The sequence below is a fragment of the Limanda limanda genome, chromosome 15, assembly GCF_963576545.1.
Source record: "Limanda limanda chromosome 15, fLimLim1.1, whole genome shotgun sequence".
In the NCBI taxonomy this organism is placed as follows: Eukaryota; Metazoa; Chordata; class Actinopteri; order Pleuronectiformes; family Pleuronectidae; genus Limanda; species Limanda limanda.
Window position 1 is genome coordinate 15736409 of NC_083650.1, and position 19557 is coordinate 15755965.

General features: G+C 44.2%; 1 protein-coding gene across 1 annotated transcript in view; it reads left to right on the plus strand.

The window, feature by feature from the left end:
• Positions 1-19557, plus strand: part of LOC133020595 (signal-induced proliferation-associated 1-like protein 2) — a 52329-nt gene that overhangs the window by 22652 nt on the left and 10120 nt on the right. The window contains exons 9-15 of the mRNA XM_061087215.1: positions 4716-4970; positions 9006-9152; positions 10589-10692; positions 11135-11223; positions 12409-12782; positions 14659-14919; positions 17615-17753. Of these exons, the coding sequence (XP_060943198.1) occupies positions 4716-4970; positions 9006-9152; positions 10589-10692; positions 11135-11223; positions 12409-12782; positions 14659-14919; positions 17615-17753 (1369 nt within the window). The remainder of the gene's footprint in view (positions 1-4715; positions 4971-9005; positions 9153-10588; positions 10693-11134; positions 11224-12408; positions 12783-14658; positions 14920-17614; positions 17754-19557) is intronic.

Here is a 19557-nt window from a genome sequence, read left to right on the forward strand (position 1 = left end):
GTCTCTGTGCCAGAGGAAGACATCTGGCTTGGTTTGAGTGACACGACTGAAGCCTGTTAAGGAACTTGAGACTGCCAATAAAACAGTTAAAAAAATAAACATTCTACATAGCACTGTGCCCAAAACTATGCTCTGTTTTGCTGTTTGTCCATAATGGGCGGTGCGATGCATGATGGACTGAGCTTGACCCATATATGGCGTTTGCTAACAGATGCATGTGGCAGATTAGTAGGTATTATAGTAGAGGACCATACTGGTGTCTGACGTTGAGCCCTACTGGGAGATTTGATACTGAGACACAATTTCTCATCTTCAACCCATGGGAACCAAACGCTCCAAGGGCCCTGCACATTTTTCAGCCATAGCTCCAATAAACCAAGAGGTGGGCGGTTGGGTGAAGAATCTCGAGGACCCTCAACTCTTTTCGCCCCTGCGTCTTTGAGCTGCTAAAGTGCTGCAGTCAACAATAAGTGCTTCAGTTTCTCCACTATTATCTCAAAGGAAAGGAATTCTGCAGGGGCCAGAAGGCCCCAGTCAGTCCCCCGTGGCCAGAGAGATGGAGGTTAGTCTAACAACAATGGACAAGAGTCTCATGACCTCCAGACAATGCACCCTGGCTCCACACTGCTACTTTGACAAGCAAAAATGTTTTCATAAGCACATGCAGGGGCTGGAGGGAGAGTGTTTCCTCTTCACTGTTGATACATCGTCAAAAATTATTTATCCCATAAAGATTGCGATTCATTGAGGACTGATGGGCTCATCCGGCTGCTAAGATTCTGCTGAATGAATGTGTATCCCTGTTTTGTGGCAAACCTCCTGAAGCTGTTTATATCCTAAACTGTTTTCCCCAGCTCTCTCCGTCAAGAGCCAGAGACTATATGGCTCTAATATTAGCTTTACCTAGTATTGAATTTATTTACACTGGAGGCAGGATGTGGTTTTTAGCCCAGTGCAATACCAGAGGCTTTTCCATCATCACTCTGAGAGGCTTTAAACAAGTTCAGCATGTTAGCCTTGGATCAAACTAATGAGAAAAGGATGAAAAAGATTAGCTCTTTGAAACAGGAATGCAATGCACAGAACATGGCACTGATTGTATGTTTTGGTATATGGTCATCAGAGATGGTAGTGTAAACAAAGGGATCTGTACAATATGGACTAAACTGAATGATTACTACAAGACAGAGAAACATCAACACAAACAAGAAGCATGTGTGTTTTAGAGAACCATACTTTTATGCTTTTTATTACAACATATTGTACTTTGTAAGATTGGTGGGTAACTTGAATCTAAATGGGTTCAACTTGCACCAGACCCCTGCTGATAATGGGTATTGCCTGCGACACTCAGAAGGCCACTTGTGACCTTTGCTTTGAAGTGTCATCAGACTTGTCATCATGGATTCTCATCTGGACCAAAGTTAAGCTGGATTTCTCACTTCCCATGCCAACACCCTGCGAAAGAGAGAGCCACTAAACCAAAACTCAGAGAGTCTGCATCACAAATTGCTCACCCTAATCCCATCACATTATGCACAGGAGCCTATTTCCTTTAGATCAGTTTGCAAAGAAATCACTGGAAAGTTGTTTTTTTTGCAAACCTATGCACATTTGAGCACACATTATTTCATGAAACTCTTGACAATAGTCTGCAAAGGGCTGGCGGAGGTCACAACCTCTGCGGCTCTTTACTGTGACATGGACTCTGACTGTGGGAATGGATTAGCCCGTCCCTCAGTCGCTGGCCATGTCATTAGAGTGACAGCTCTCTGACCGAGGTCTAAGGTCCTGTCGTCACACTGATCTATTGTAATTCGTTAAGAGACAATGGGTGTAGGAGCTGATTGTTCACCTATAACAGGCCACTAACTGAGCTGAACTCCTGGTTCTCTTTTAGTCATGTTACTTTTCTCTATAAACCAGTCTGCTTGTAAATATACAGAATCTGTAGGCAAAGGAAAAGTTGTTGGCGCTGGAAGACCTTGTGTTTCCGTAGTTTGACCAAACAATGAGCAGGCTGTGGTGGCCTGCAGGTAGACAGTCCACATTGACAGAGATTAACCTAAATGTCATCTGGACCTAAAGCATCTTCATAAAGTGTCACTGTTTGTGTTATGTGTAGCGGAACGATCGACTTGTATGATAAAAGAAACTCATCAGACTCTGAACAGTGTACGTACGACTAACAGAGGTCCGAGTCTCAGCCCGGATACCAGATACAGCAGTAGCCCCAAAATATTGAACACTGCCCCCAGTGGCTCATTCTGTATTTTTTGTTCTTTTCTCTACAAACTTATGTAGGCCAGTGTAGTATAATTTATATTGCCTCCCACTGAGTTTGAAGAGTGCAACAGCAGCTCTTGGTGGAATCAAGAGGAAACAGACTCTCCTCATGGCTGGCTGACTGGGTCTAACAGCATCTCATCCACCACCAGCCTCCAGCTCAGGTTTAAGTGTTGACCAAACACAGGCTTCCTGCTGTTTTCTCCATGATTTATACACTGAGGCTCAGTCACCACCATATATGTTACCAGCAATAAGCACGTTCCACATATACGCCAGGTCAAAAGGACCGAGGCGTTTCCACCTCCAGCTAAGCTTGTGTAACTGGGAGGAAAACATTAGGATCATAAGAGAAATTAATTTTGTCAGTTCTTAGGCCTTCTGATGCAAAAAGCACAGCGAGAGGCAACGGCTGAGACCTTTCCTGTTGACAAGCTGTTAGCAAGGTTTAGCCTTTTCAGAGATTAATGATGTGTGGCAACCTGGCTTGACCACCTACACACACAAGCACACACACACACACTCTCTCACAGTTAATCAAGCTAATGAGTAGGTTAGCAGTCTTGTTTAAACTAATTGACCAATATTCAAGGATTTAACACTCCTGTTAGCATCCTTTTCCTCTGACATGAACATAAAGATATTGAAAGCCCTCACGGAAGACAATTAGAATAACAAGATAATTATTTTATCTGTTAAATCTTTTATATCTGAGGTCATAGTACATAGTTATCTATTTTACACCAAAATTTGCGGATATACGCTGTTTTTGTAAACGTGGGTAAACCTGCTTAAAAAGAGGAATGACTCCTCTCCCATTACATATAAAAAGCAAGAAGTTAGAGGGTGCGAGTGAGTTTTTTGACCAGCGGAAAAGGGGAAGATAAACTCCTCTTCTATTCACGGAAGTGGCTGTAATGCCACTCATTATGCTCGCTGTCCCACATATCAGGCCAGCGATGCATGCTACCTACATACAGCCAATGAATTATGTAAAGAGTGAGATGTAGCGGACGTAGAACATGCCATTGACAGCCGTTCATCTTTGATGAGGCCGGCCCGGCGTTGACATTGACCAGATAAGAGAGACATGTGACGACTAAAGATGATCTTATAGTTAGATCTTATAACACCCACTGCCCCAGCAACCCATGGCCCAGTTTGATGAAAGGGTCTCTGAGAGGGATTACTCGCCCCCTCCACCGCAGCCGTTGCAATCAGCCAGTGCGCCCTCCTCATGTTCCGCTGTGTGTACACCTAGGACCACAGCAAAGTATACACATTTTCCAGTACCCCACCACCACAACCAATGGATCCTGGAAAATCGACTTTGGAGGGGGAGGGTGGTGTTATCATTAGGGTCATGCTTGAGATTCTTTTGGAGAGCTAGCAGAGTGCCCAGGCTGTTTAAACCTGACCCACCATTCTGTAACCCCCCCCCCCCCGTCATTCCAAACATACACATCAAGCCTCTGCCCAGCCCCGAAGATTAATGTTGCATGAAATGGCATCACAGGCCGTGTCCATCCCAGAGATCTTCAGTGTTGTTAGCAGTAATGGGATGGAGATGGAAGGGGGCTAAAGCCTCCTGTGTGGAGCCACTCATGGGAGACCCCCCCCATCTCATTTAACTGCAAGCTGAGATTTTCAGTTCTATTAAAAAGGGCAAAGTGTTTTCCACAGTTTTCCAGGTATCTCTGATGTGTTCGTAAGCCCTCGGTGAGCACATTCATGTGTGTGCCTGTTGTTATCTGTGTGCAGGCATGTGTGTGACACTATCTCTATATGTCAGCCTCGGGCTAAATATTTCTGACAGCATTAGTGTGTTGTGGTGTAGTCATGGTAACAGAAGGGACCCCTCCTCACCAATTTTTACTGAGGAGATCAGGGTCAACGGTTGTGTACAGTAGCTGGCTATGTGTGCAACAGAAAAATGTTATTTGATTGTCCATTTAGTTTAATATGAATATTATATAGGAATCCATAATAATATGTAATGTAAAAGAATGATATATCTATATTACCTATAATAATTTTAATATTTTACTGGGGATTTATGCAACAGTTACAATGGCGATTAATGAGCTATTCAATTCTTCTTATTCTTAAGATTTTTCTTACATGATTAATAATGAATTAACTGTAGATATATAAATACGACTGAAGTTCTCATAGTGGAATAATGTGATATTGTAAACTGATGGATTCTATTACATTTGAATGCTTTGATCCAGGATTAATGTACTAATCACGGGGTACTTTAAAAATAGACACCCTTAAGATTGTCTTAAGAGGTGATCTGAGATTGTAGATGCTGTTATCGTAAGAGACACTTACCATTAAAGTAAGATGTTACTATCACAGTTTCCTCCTTCACCACTGACCTTTAACCCTTCTTTCCTCACCCATCCTCCCTCTCTCCCTCTCAGGGGCTGCTCCGAGCTCTACCGCATACCCATGGTGGAGTACAAGGTCGACAGCGAGGGCACACCCTGCGAGTACAAGACCCCCTTCAGGAGAAACACCACCTGGCATCGCGTGCCCCCGACTGCCGGTCCGGCGCTATCCCGAAGCTCGCCAACGCAGGGCCCGGATCGCCTGCAGTGCCAGCAGATCCTTCAGCAGCACCAGGCAGGGATCCCACGAAGCACCTCCTTCGATAGGAAGCTGCCAGATGGGTCCAGGTAAATTATTTTCTGTCCCTCCATCTGGTTTTCTTCTGATCAGAGTTGTACATATGAATTAGTGAGTGACAGAATGTAGAAACAAAAAATTCCCTCGATTTAGTTGGTTAAATCAATGCTTCATTTAGAGTAATCTGATTACAGGAAGGTTGCATCAGAAAAAGATATCGCTAGGCTATGAAATCCTATGATTTTACATTATTCAAGAAATTGTATCCACTGCTTTATATTGCTTAACACACAATAAAGCAATACTGCACTGAGTCAAGGAGTATAATATCTTTCTCAAAGGTGGGGTTGGTGATTTGTGTCTGAAACACTTATTCTCATCTTATTTATTGAAATCCTCTTCACATCCCGATGGCATCAATAAGATAAGAAAAGAAAAGAAGATGGTGTCTGTCGCCCTCGCATGATTTATAATTTGTTCTAAATAGATGCAAGTGGAGAATCAATGCAAACAAATTTAATTAAACAAATGAGCACATTTATGCTTTGAAGACATTTTCGGAAGTCGTGCTCTCTATACGAGGGGTTTTCATAAAAGCTTGACTGAGCAAAGCGTGTGCGTGAACATCACAATGTTTAAAAGGTCCAATCCTTTTGAGATGAAATCTTTGAACTCTCCGCCCTTTCTCACAATTAAGTAGCCCTTCAAAATAACACTTTGAGGGTCTGTTATTTTGCTCATTCATTTGCATACATACTGTTTAAATGGAGCGTTTTAGTAAAATGAATTCACGGCCTTCATCTCCCTTTTAGATGATAAGGCCACACTCCGACTTTGTTCTGTCCTCGGCTTTTGGACATCTCCATCCAGCCATGTAAAGCAGTGATTTGTTCGTTCTAATGAAACCCCCTACAGGCCTGATAACCTCTCCAGTGTGTCACACCGACCCCCCCTGGTGTTGCCTGTACTGACTATGCTGGGATAATGGCCGCCTTCTCTGCCTAATCAGAGTTCCTGGCAGTGGGAGCACTCCATTCTCCTTCCTTCCTTTTTTTCCCATCTCTCTCTCCTTATTCGCCCCCCTCCTCGCTCCCTCCCTCTTCCTGCACCCTGCTGAGGAGGAGGTGATGGGGACACTGACACGGCTCAGCTCATCTCATCCAATTACTACAGAAACAAAGAGAGCGCTCTTCCTGGACCACGATATGCAGCACCCCAGAGGGAGAGGGAGTAGAGGAGGGGGCTGGAGGGATTGTAGACTGAAGAGGCCGGGAGGGAGGAGTAGAATATTTTACAGTCACATATTCTAGAAAAATATATTAACATGAAGCTTAATTGAGGGAGAAAAATGTGGTGTATGTGCTTGTATGTCTAGCTTATGCTTTTTCATTTTTTCATGCTGTGAAGACATGCAGAATAAATTAGATCATCTTTTGTAGTGACAAACAGTAAATGCAAAGATTGTGGTGAGGCTCAACTAAAGAAATGAAATGGTAATTTAGTTTGAATACAAATCCATATATTGATTTAGTTGTAACATTTGAACACAGGTATGTGTTGGGAATAAAGGGCATGAAAACTAGATAACAAAAGACAGTTAACATTAATGGAGTAACAGATGAAACAGCTCCAGGTAGCTACTAGTAGTCAAATTAAATAGATGTACTCGAGAGTTAGTATGGAATGAGTTTATTACTGATGTGGAACGAAAACACTTGCGTTGAGGAAGATTTTTTTTAACTTTTGAAACGCTTTTTTAAAACAGAAAAGTATTTGTTTGTATGTTACCTCAAAGTGGAAGTAGTACAATAATAATTTTGATCAAATCAACCTAAACATTGGGTACATTTAAATGGTCTTAATTATATCCACTTTTAGATAATTATGAGTAAAATTACACCCAGCTTAAATACAAATGCACATTTCTGTAACAGGTGGTTCTTCTGGGGGGGGGGTCTGACAAAAACAAATGATTGGCAAACCACTCGTCTATGGGTTACATGAGTTTTTACTGCTTCAATAAAAAATCATCCCATCCTCATAGAGCAGATCCAGATTTGGTACAGTTAAATATGACACCTAGCATGCAGCCAACCGAGACCCACTGCTAATCTCTGCAGCCTCAAGTGTTATTTCAATGCAGAGAGAACATAACATTATATGTCTAAAGGAGGAAGAGACAGAGAATAAGAAGCAGCTGCTGCTGGTTCAAATTTAAAGTGCCTGCACGGCCCCGGCAGAGAAGACTAACACTCCAGCCAAGGCGGAAATGTAGCGATCTGGTCGAGGTGTTTGATGATGTGTGCTGCGATTGAGTTTCTGACAGTCGGGTGAGTTTCTCATGGAAGAAACAAAGGAAACTTGATGACAAAGCAGAAAGGGCTGATGTGAAGGATTCGTCAGCTCCTTTTATTTCAAGAAATTGTTTTGGCATTGCTGCCTTTTTTTGACAGCAACAGGAAAGGAAGCAAAGAGAGAAGGTTGACATGTAGAAAAGGGCCTGGCCTGGATTCAAACCCAGGCGGCTGTGGTGAGGAACCAACCTTGATACATGTGACGCACTTAACCAGGAGAGCTACTGGTGCGCCCCCCCCCTTAGGAATCTGTCAGCCTTTGAGGGCATGTTAATAATGTGGTTTTGGAATAATAAAGTTTGATTATTTTTTTTAGATTTATCTGCACATTCCTAAAATATAAGGAAAAGACAAAGCAAAAATGAACAGTATAGAATGTGTAGCTAGAGACAGAATGTGAAAGCTATCCCGTCTATGTTATTTCAGCCATATTTCCATCTGGTCATCCGAACCCTCTTCGGTGTATTTGGTGTTTGGCCCCCTGGCAGCAGACATAACTCAAATCCAGTGTTTATTTTTCACTCAACACCGTCGCCCCGGCCACGTGAAGACGCAAAGAAGCCTCTCGTCTTAGCGTATTGAGCCGGTTCAGGACTTACTGAAGGACAGTGAAAACACACACACATTGGACGAGTTGAGCTGAGATCATGGTCAAAGTCAATGGAGATAAACGTCTCAACAGATCATGTGCAAGTCGACAGCTCGGAAAGAGAGTCAACTTTATGTAAAGCAGAAATCTCAATCATCCTCTTACATACAGAAGCTACTTCTGCCTTTGCTTTGCACAGACACACACACGCACACACACACACACACTGAGGGCTCTACCATCTGGATTAGTCGCTGAGGCTTATTACCATAACTAATCTCTTCTTCTGTTTGTCTTTGGAGAACAAGACACCTTCTCCCTCACTGACAGTTCTCACATTTGTGAGAGATTTTCCACGGCACTTACAGGAAGTGACTATTCTCAGAACTGACACCCAATGATATAGACATTAAAATCTGACAGCAAGGAAAAGAAGGATTTTGAAGTCTGTTTGAGAAGAGCCACTGGAATCAAAATATATGCATCATGTAAAATTAAATTAAAAAAAAAAAATGAGTAAACTAAAAATGTAATGGTTAATGTAATGTAGCGGTTAAGTTATAATAATTATAGTAAATATTTAAATTACCCCAAAATGAATGGAAATGTTGGCATTTAAACCTTTTCTAGTCGGGCTATAATCTTCATGCCTAATTAATCTGTTCGCACACATTCATAGATCCCATTCAGACAAACGATTTTCACATACAACACCATCAGAGGCAATTTTAAGGCTCAGTTTCTTGCCCATAGTCCTGCCAACATGTAGACCGGAGGAGCTGGGGATCAAACTACTGACTTCAGTTATTGGACGACCCACTTTACCTATTAAAGACACTGCAAATATTTTTATTTAAACCGATTTATTAATCGATTCATCAATCAAAATACCCACATTTGCATTTCTTTCGTATCTTAAGGGAGGAATCACTGATTGTATTTGTTTTATATTGCCGTATATCTAATTTTGGACTGTTGGTTTAATAAAACTAGCAAGTTCATAATGTCTTCTTGACTCTGGGAAATTGTGAGCAATTAGACGCCCCCTAGAATAAACGGTACATGGTTTCATATACAGCCCAAGTTTTGACCATATGTGGCAGTGTGATTAACCCAAGCATTTTTTTTTTCTGTTTCTGCAGGACAATGCAGGATATTGAAAATCCCCAGGTCACCTCATGCAACAAGGGGGACCAGCACTACCGCAGCTCTCCCAGTAACCAGTCCTCCTCCAGTGATCCAGGACCCTGCGGCAGCGGCACCTGGTCCCAGCAGCCTGGATACGACGGGTATGGCCCCCCAGCAGTGATACTTTTTATTTGAAACAGCCTCATGAGTAGTCCTTGCAGGATTATGGGTTTTCTGACGTGATGAATGCAGCTACAATCAGCCCCGGTGCTATTTCTGAGAACTTGCAATTTTGCTAAATGACGGCAATTTTTCCACATGAAATGAACAAATCATCGAGGCACATTTGACCAGTTGTTATACTATTTTGCAGGAAATATTCCAACAAAATATTAAAAGGATTTTTTCTGTGGTTTAAAGCCACACTCAGACATTAAAATAGAGAAAATTATGGAGGATGATGAGTTTATTTAACACGTATTAGTAAAGTTGCCTTTCAGTCAGTCCAAAGCCTTGGGTTCATGATTTCTCTGAGCAGAACATGAACGTCAACTCAAACATCGATGAACACAAATCACCATATAGTTTTTTAGCCATTAGATTAAAGTCTTAATTTTAACCCAAGCCTGGTGCAGTATTTTTCATTTGAGTTACTTTGAGAACATCTTTCTTTGTCTTTTCAGGAGATTTTGAAAGGATGAGCACTTAAGTATAATAACAAGTGATTACAAAGATTTATCTCGTCCTCCAGTGTCTCCTACTGTGACTAAAATGCCATTTAAGCAAACTACTTTGTAATTTAGGAGTTGGCCGCTGAAAATAATTTTTTGTTAAAAATATCACAGAAATGTCAATTCTGGAGAAAGCAGACAGAGCTCGAGAAGCTTCTGCCAACATGACTTTAGCCACCACAGTTTCTTTTTGTCGTCATGTATTGTCCCGTTTACAGCATTTATCAACATGGATTCTCTTTGCAACATGCTGCTGTTTTCCCCCCACTTCCATTCATATGATGGTTGGCAGGGCAGCGCACTGCTCAGGTGTAACATCTGTCAGTCTGAGACTCAAACATGAGCAGAATCCATCAGAGACCACTGTCTGTGTGTAAGCGGTTACTGACCATGACAAGAGGCTTAGCTCAATGCTGCTGCCTCCCTGTCAGAGGCCTCAAAAGTGCACCCGACTCTCTGGGATCACCGTGCACCGTCAGAGCTGCCGCCATGCAGAACAACTCACACGCTGACTCGCCCACTGAGCTCCAGCTACAGTCTTTGTTAAAGACTGAAGACATCATGAGACACTGTTGCCTCTGTTCATCTGTAACCTTTATTAGCTCTTTAAGATTTAATTAAGAACCACTTTGAAAAATGTGCCTTTTGTCGAGAGCAGGAGTTTTCGAATGAAAGGAACTCACTCGTCAGCGTTGTCTGGCTGCTTTTTGATTTTATTATAGGCTCAAGTGATTCGACCTTAAGCGATCAAGTTAATTGCTGTGTGTCTGTGGTGAATGTGCGGAAGCCACTCTCTGAATACAATACAGAGCTCGCCCTGTTGTGTAGGAAAGAAAAATAATTTACAACTATCTTTGTTTCTGCAGGTGTCCTTCCCCTATTCTTCATGAGCGTGCAGGGGACATCCAGGGGGGAGACGGGGAGATCCACAGGGAGAGAGAGCCTACTCTGGAGAGGACCAGATCTGCAGGTAAATCTGTTTTCTTTAGGCAACTTCAGGCATGAACTGCGGCGAATGTCTGGACAGTGGGATTTAGACTTTCTCCAGAGTTAACCTCACTTATAAACATGACATATGAAATCAGCTGCAGAGATCATGTATCACAGGAAACGTGTGAATCTCGTTGTCTTCTACTTCTGTTGCATCTCTTTTTCCTCCTGAGATATTTGTATTGTATTGTTTTTTTTCACTTTTTCAACTGTCGTGTGTTTTTACATGGGGCTGACAGGAGAAACTCTAGAGTATGTCTGCAGCATCTCATTCTGACATTAGTGTTCTCAAATACAGCCCTTCTTGATCATTTCAGGAGATTATCCAGTTGTTAACCAGTCCTGATTCAAGTGCATATAATGTCTAAAAATAGCCAATGCTTGTTTTAAATATTTTTTTCCCTTTTCTTCTTGGTGCACAGAGGCCAAATGGCACATCCCCTCCACCAAGATCCTGAACCCTCTGAAGCAAAGAGAAGGAGGAAAGGACTCTCCCAACAAGCTGTCCAGGGTAAACGACTGACCTACTTTCATTTCAGTACGACAGACGCTGCCCACATAGCATGTACTGGAAATCATTGTCAACTTGTTCTGGAGGGCACAGCGTTTGAAAGTTTAATGCAGCATTGACAGTGTGTGTGCTGTGTTTGCAATGGAGTGTTATGAGTGCTTCACTCTGCACTGTCAGACCTGGTTTACCCCACACCGCTGTGTGAATCAGGGTGATTGTCCTTGTTTATGGGATTTGCAGCAATCAGCATTTCAATTGGGGTGTTCAGCCTTGTGTCGTCCCCTCTCGCCGCTCTTTGCACTTATCACTTTGCCTTCATCAGCTTGCTAACGGGCGTCTCATCTCATCACCATTTGTGGTTGTCTCACACTTTTCTAGGACACATTTTCCTCGAAGGTTGAATATATTAAGTGCTTCATTCTCTCATTCTCCCCTTTTCTCTCTGTCCCCGCTATCTCATTTATCTTCTTTTTTTTTGGCCCATGTACTCTCTCACTCTCTTTTCTTTCTCCTTGATGCTGGAGGCAGACACATGCAACTAAAACTTCTTTCAATGCTTTAAGCATTAACTCAGGCCAGTGGATGATAATTCATTTATTTTCTACGCTGTGATTTCGGTTGCTTCCATAATTCAGCAGCATTAAGCGTTGCATAATGAAGAAAACATGACAGGTCGCAACCCTGAGGTCAGTGTTGATGTAATTAAACATTGCTGTTAACCCCGTCCACATGGGTTTTTTGTGGGTCAACAAATTGATTTGCGAAGCTGCTGATCTACATTTTGGAACAGATGAAGTAAAGTTTGCCGGATGAGTGGAGCTTGTTGATGAATAATTATCTGGTTTTCTGGTCAGAAAGTAGTTGATAAAATATAACAAACCCCCTTTGAAATGGTTTAGGGACCAAATCCTTTGGATTAATCACTGAAATACTAGAAATAAAAAGGTCACAAGCCAAGTATGTGACATTCAGCGTATTGTGTTTCTATTTCTTCTTATTAATCTCAGCTAGTGACAGTATCAGGGGCTGTCACTTCAGTCAGACACACATGAACATGTAGACTGATGGGGAGACCCCTCCCTTCTGGTGTGCCAGGCATGTTAAAACACGCGGAAAAAATGATTTGCAGCTGCTGTTTGGCCTCATCTGATTTACTGCATTTCTCGCTCTCTGTGTTTGCACCAGACGGGCGATAAAAACTCCAGCCACTCCAGTAGCAACACTCTGTCAAGCAACGCCTCCAGCAACAGCGATGATAAGCACTTTGGCTCCGGAGACTTGATGGACCCGGAGATGCTCGGCCTCACCTACATCAAAGGGGCGTCCACAGACAGTGGCATTGACACTAATCCCTGCGTGGCCCCCGGGGCCCGGGTGTTGCTGCAGGGCAGGATGGGGGAGCAGGGACACCCCTGGGTGTCGGAGCACCACGAGGACGGGGCGTCAGAGGAGGATCACGGGAAAATGTACTTACCGCAGGGATACGCTTCTGCTATTATGTCAAGTCACGCAACGGAGGGCAGCATCGGAGACCTCAGCGAGATCTCTTCACATTCAAGGTACAGCACAGACGTAACTTTTATCTGTTAAATGTGTAATTTCAGATTCTTTTAGGGTCAAACATCTGATGTTTTGTTGCTCTTTGTATTAGTGTCAAATTAAAAGAAAAAAATGTATAATAAAAGGAGATTGTAGAGGCTTGCACACATGGTCAGAGGGTATGGAGTCATATGCTTTTGCCTCAGCAGTCACCAGATCCAGTCAAACTCAATACCCCTGGGAGATTTTTGATTGACATGTTAGAAAGCGCTCTCTCTGTGCCAGGAAGCATCAACGGTGAAGACACCCACAAAGACTTGATGTGGTTGGTGCGTTATCCGCAGCGACTCTGATGCTTTTTCTTGTCTATGGGCAATTACTTCATTCTGTATTGACTTAATTCATCTGTGTGTTGGGTCATTGCGTTTCCCACTGAGTAAAACCAACACCCTTTTCATGGTATATGGCTCAGAGCACAATCCACTGTGTTCAAACATGTGAATGTACATTCATATATACACCACCTCCGCCACACTATTCAGCCCATTATCCGATCTGTTAAACATACACACACACACAAAAGGATGGTTTCAGGCTATTAGTTGACCTTTTCCCCTTTTCCGTGCTCCCTCACTCCTGACCCGCAGCCTGACTCATCCAGCTGTGCTGAAGCCGCTGGGTGGGGCTGCTGTCAGGCTGGAGCAACATGGGGGTCGTGGGTAGGGTTCATCACACCGTGGTCCAAGTCCTCCTCACCAGACTGGGGCCCAGCTGGGAGAGAGGAGGGGTGTCAGAGTGGGGTTGGCCCCGAAGCCACTCACAGTCTGTCTTTAGGAAATAGCACGGGTATGTCTTTGTTTATGCCGTGCAGCATTATGTGGGAGCAATCTGTTCAGATCACCGAGCTGCTCGGGAGGTGTCGGAGCTGTCCACTCCAGCATATCATTCAGAATTTAGGAAAGAGCACATGCCATCACCTTGACCACCCCGATGCTTCCCACCTTTAATGTGATGGACTTTGTCACCCGAGTGTCATCTGAACAAACAGTGAAGCAGTAGGAGCACACTTTGGAGGGTGTGGCCCAGATGGTCATGAATATGGAAACATGAGTTTATAAAGGCACCACCTAAAGCCAACGGTGAAGTCTCAGGGTATCTAAGCAGAATGAGAAGTGTTTGATGAAAGTTTGTTTGCAAATGAAAAAAAAAACTAAAATGTAAAGCTGTACAGATTATTTGAATCTCTCTCCTGTAGCTAACAGATACAAACTCAATCTGTGCAGGGGACATGAATAATGAAATACCCTCACTAGTATTAGCAAGGAGATTTGCCTTAAAATGCCAATTCACAGTGTGAGTTAATTAGTCCAGAGGCATCAAATAGAAAGCGTGTTATATCGTTCATAAATATAACTAGAAACAATAACAAAAAAAGTTTTTTTTAGGGACTTAAATGTTAAGAATTTGATGGAAACCACTGGGAGGAAGTGGAAACATGTGTCTGGGATTTGAATGCACTGACCCTTTAATCCAGTTTGTCAGTTGATATTTGACTAAATAGTGAAAGGACAAAGTTCAACGGGAACAGTCACATGAGAGACTGGATGTGAGTCATATTCCAAAGTAGGTTAGAGGTGAACGAGCTGGAATACGCGTGTGTGGAGAAAGTAAAGTCACCCCTGTCCAAGCCAACAGCAGCAATCAGCTTCAAACATCATCATTGTTCTCAACATGAGACGTCACTGCACTGCTGGAAGACTCTCTCATTTTTCATTGTTAATGCTTTCATATACTTTCAATCGCCATTTTAGTTGTTTGTTTTGTTACCTCATTTTAAATGCATTCATTTCCTTGTCATTTTTGAGTTACATTATGCTTTTTTTGCCGTCCGATCAGTGGCTCACACCACTCTGGCAGTCCCCTCGCCCGTGGGGCCAGATACTGTATATCCGCTGACTCGTCCAAGGTGTACACCATCCCCCAGACCAGCAGCTCAGGGCCAGAGCCTGAGCCGGGGCCCAGCTCGGAGGCCTGTGGACAGACACGGTCCGAGCTTGGCTGTACACTGCTGCTGGGGGCGAAGACTGCTGGCGATGGTGATGAGGGTGATGATGAAGACCGCAGCACTGAGGGACCTCCCAACATTTCAGAGTGTGGGTGAGTGTGTGCATGTGTGTGTGAGAACATCGCCAAATATGCTCTTATGCCACAAAAACAAGAGTTTGGTGTCAGTTCACATGGGTTGATATAAAGTTCAACACTACCTCATGCAAAGGTACATGTCATACTTTTCAGTCACACTCATTGACGCCATCACCTTTCTCTCACCGCTGAGCTGTTTCCTCCCAAACTTACCATTGCACGCGTCCCAAACCCGTTCCAATACAAGTGTCCCCCTCCATCAGCCCGCCCAGCGTGTCTTAACTGGCTCTGATTGAAGCCGACAGCCACAAAATAAATAAGCTCAATGAAGCCGCGGACATAATACACTTGGCACATGTCACTTGTGGTTATTGATTGTTCCTCTGAAGCCGCGTCCCTGTGGACTGCCCTGTTGAGCCTCCACCAGATCAGCATCTCTGCTGGGCAGCCAGGCAACGATCCAGACATCAGCCCGACGACACCAGCCACAGAACAGCCTGTAGGGAAATGGATGTATGCAGTTATTGAGGCATGCTCAAAATGTATACACTCCCTTCAGACTTCATATGAACAACTACAACTAACTGTATCAGTCTGATGATTAAATCCTTTGCCGTGGAGAGTAGGGCCATTGATGGTGAAGCTGAAACACAGCTGTCTGTGTGTGTGTCTGTGTGTGTCTGTCTGTGTCTGTGTCTGTGTGTGTGTTTGAAGGTGTGTGTGTGCTGGGCTCGGGGCATATTTTGAAGGAAAGAATGTGATATTCGCCCTGAAAGAAAACCCCCTGCTCCTGCTCCCAAGTAATTTCATTGAGGCTTTGAAATTTGCCACTTAAGGCCCGTGTGATTGATCGCATGCACTGAAGTCATCTTCTGCCAACTTATGAAAAAGCTCTGTAATTCAGTTACCCTCCCCGTTGTTTGTTTATATATTCCTACAGTTTTATTTCATCTTGCATAACCGTGCCTCGTGATGAATGGCCTAATGTTACTCACAGATATTGTTCTAACGTAATGAAGTTTCTCTTTCTCCTCATTCTAAAAACTTTGTTCCTCTGCTTTAACATTGTATGTTAACGCAGGATGTGTAAAAATGCTCCTAACCCCCGGCTGTTTCTCTCTTGCTGCTGCTTCCTGTTCCAGAGGAGCGGAGAGCTTGTTAGCCTTCCTTCTCAAAATGCTGGCTGATCGCTCAAGGTACCCAGTCAGTTAAAGTCAACCCCGTGGCCCCGATCTGACCCAGCCCACCCTCCGCACCTCCCATGTCCTAGACCACCACCCCATTCCTCTCATCATGTGCTGGCCCGGCCATGTGGCACATGCTGACAGTGGAAGGCGACCAGCTGTGGCTCAGTGGCTGTGACATTTCTGCTGTATCTCCCACAGAATCCCACTGCTGTGTACTGTCCACCAACACTTCTTCCTGTCAGACCCTCATCCAACACACTGCACACACTCCTGTTTAAGGACAGAGGCAAAGTTATGAATTTTCATAATAAAATGTGGGCTTATTTGAAGCCTGTGACAGTGTTCGCCAGCAGGACAGTAATACCTTGTAGACCGTAGATGAGGCAGAAATAGGTTCTGCCACATCAAGGTGCAATCAAAAAAATTCCACTTCCAACTCTTTGCACCTCAGCCAAGTCTCAAAACAAGTAATCATTATTTCTGAAATTGAGACGATGAAAGTAGCCGGTGGATGAAAACCTACCTTTTTTTCTCTCTCACTCATCTCACGACCCGCTGTGCAAAAAAAGCACAGATTTCGCATTGTAAGCATTTAACAGAGGTTCCCATGTGGTGGAATAATCTTTCATTGCTGAGGTCAGGGCCTTAGCGATGTTGCAGATTTCCCATAACCACAGATTGATCACGGAGGAACAAATTGGGCAGGAGCTCAAGATTCAGAGGGAAATTAAAGTTGTTTTTCCTAGCACCAAGTCACGAATACACAGAGCTCAGTAAATTGCACTTCTTCATCCTAGATGCAGCCTTCACAGCAGAGTAATTGTTTTTGAACAAGAGATCTCCTGGATCAGTTAGAATGCATCTGGCAATACTCGTCTATGTACTCAGGGCTTGGTTGCCATGGTGCCAAAAGCTTAAAACAGGGCAACTCTCAGCAATAATGTCTCTAGGTAACCATCACGGCCAGGCTGTCCCATCGTCTCGCCGTCTAGTGTATCCCCCTGTGGCCATCTAGCACCCTGCCAACAGCACTCAGTGTGTCATGCTCACAGGCTGCTCACTAAAAGCAGAGGTCTCACAGCCACACAACTCCAGCAGCCGTGTCGCTCGCATCGTCCTCGCACTCCCTTGTCTCAATTTTCCGTCCCTCTATTTTCCCTTCCTCTCTACCTTTCACAGTGCTTGGCTTCGTTCGTTACAGTCTCTCAGATCATTTGTTTGGCAGACAGAGATGAGCCTGGGTGTGGGGTTTGAAAATAAGTGTTTCCTTCCGAGCTCCCTCTCTAACCCCGTTTCCCCCACGATCACGTGACTAGCACCGAGCAGGGAGGCACCTGATGTTGGCATGCTAACACGGACTTCACCCGAAACCCCTTTGTCCGATACTGACATTATCCTCTAAATAGCTGGGGACACCTGTCAGCCCGAGCTGCGATGGCTCGAGTTCTCCCTCGCAGGTTTGTGGATCGTGTGACCCCCATCTGATGAGCCCTGCTCTTCTATGCCCTCTGTCTTGTCCACAGGCAGCTGTACGCACAGGAGGCCGCCTGCCGGCTCCAGGATGCGGAGCGGGATGGGAAATCGCTGCAGAGACTCTCAAAAGAAGAATACCTCAAAATGATGCTGCCCGACAGCCCCCCGGGCGACGACAGGAGTCGGAAGGTGAGATCTTTGTGGCTGACTGAGTCTCTAAATGACATGATAATTCAGACGTTTTTTAACACATGGACAAATTAAACCTGTTGATACTATGATGCTATGATTGATCGCATAATTACATGACAGTGTACTGCAGCCCTTAAGGCTACTTTCTCACGCTGACTAACAGACGTGGTGCATATGAGGCCAGAACCAGAGCAGATAACCTCGTGCTGGGAAGCAAGAAAAAGCAGGAAAAACATCTGCTGCCTCTCAGCTAGCCCGTGCTGCCGAGCACCTCGACTCTCCCGACACACAAGACCCCTTCAGCCCCCACTGACTGGCACACAGTGTTTGGTTAATTTAATTTATAATGGACCTGAGTCGGATCAGTCGGGATGTCATGGATTAAAGGCAGGAAGTTGCAGAGAGTGCATCGATGTTTGATGATCCTGGGTCCTGCCGACTCTATTAATTGGATCTTGAGTTCCCGGTGCCGTCCCCCGTCCCCCATCCATTATCTCCGAGGAAGGGACCCAGGATACGTACAAATAAGCTATTTTTGGATGCCGCTCAATTCTAATACAAATGCATTTCATCCCCTGAGAAGACAAACATGTCCTCTGGCGCAGGCAGGCCTTGTCTCTCACATGAAGAAGCTCAGTGCACTGATTAGTTTGTCTCGCTGTCATGCATCGTGCTCACTGTATAGAAAACGTGGCCCCGGTGAGAGAACAGGCTCAAATGAAAGCAGGTGTATCAGGGCCTTTGCTGTGATTTTCTTTCAGTTGGATCTGTTTTGTTTCCCACAGAGAAGAACAGCACAGTAACCAGTAGAAAGGTGCACACTGCTGCCTATTGGATTCAAAGAGGAGTATGGTCCTCGTTGTAATCTCAGTCTCCAGACGGAATCTGTGCAATAAAGCAGTGTGTGGAAAAGCGATCTGGGAAAGCGATGCATGAGGGAGGGCAGGATGCCAGACACTCAGACCATATACACATCTGATCCCAATGAACACATACTGTTCTTTTCTGGGAGCAGCTTCTCTGGGGCTGCATGTTTTCAATCATCAGCTGGCACGTTAAAGGAATCAAATTACAGCAATGACAACGTTGGAAACACGGTTGATTTATTGTTGATTTCTTACAATCCGACTCGCTTAATCTCCTAAGTAATTAAACGTCTACGGTTAAGGATAATGCGTGTGTCACTTAGGTAGTCACCCGACGCCATTCTTTGTCTGGGTGAGCAGGTGCAGAGAGGTTTTCCTCGCCAGCCGCCGTGTCCGCTGGGACGCCCCTTCCACAGACAGGCAGACTATTGTGTGGCTGACGTAAAGGAAAGGCCGCTCACCGCTTATTCTCCCACAGCATTCCACTTTTGAACCTCCTGTGGGAAAGAGAAAAAAAAAAAAAAAGTGTTTGAAAAGGTGGCTGTCCAACACATCCTCCCCAGTGGCACGTCAAAGGCTTCCAGAGCTGCTTGTTGTCCTCTTTGTTCGGTGTGGGCAGCGAGGACAAAAACAAAACTCCGGTGGATGTGTCACCGCTGCCTCAGCTGATAAGAGTGTGGCTGTTGTACAAAAGTGTCAAATCAGGACGAGGTGCATTTATACTCAAGTCGTCTATAATTGCAGATTTCGATAAAAACAATATTCTGTGTAATGTGCACAGCAGGTTGAGCCAACCAAAACCATGTTGTGTTCACGGAGCCTTATTTTAAACTGTAGATTAAATAAATTGTTGCCTCTGAAAAACATTTAAGCCTGATTGCAAATGGTTTCATTCGCCGTGACTCAATTTTCTGGAGTTCCTGCGTCTGTGGTAT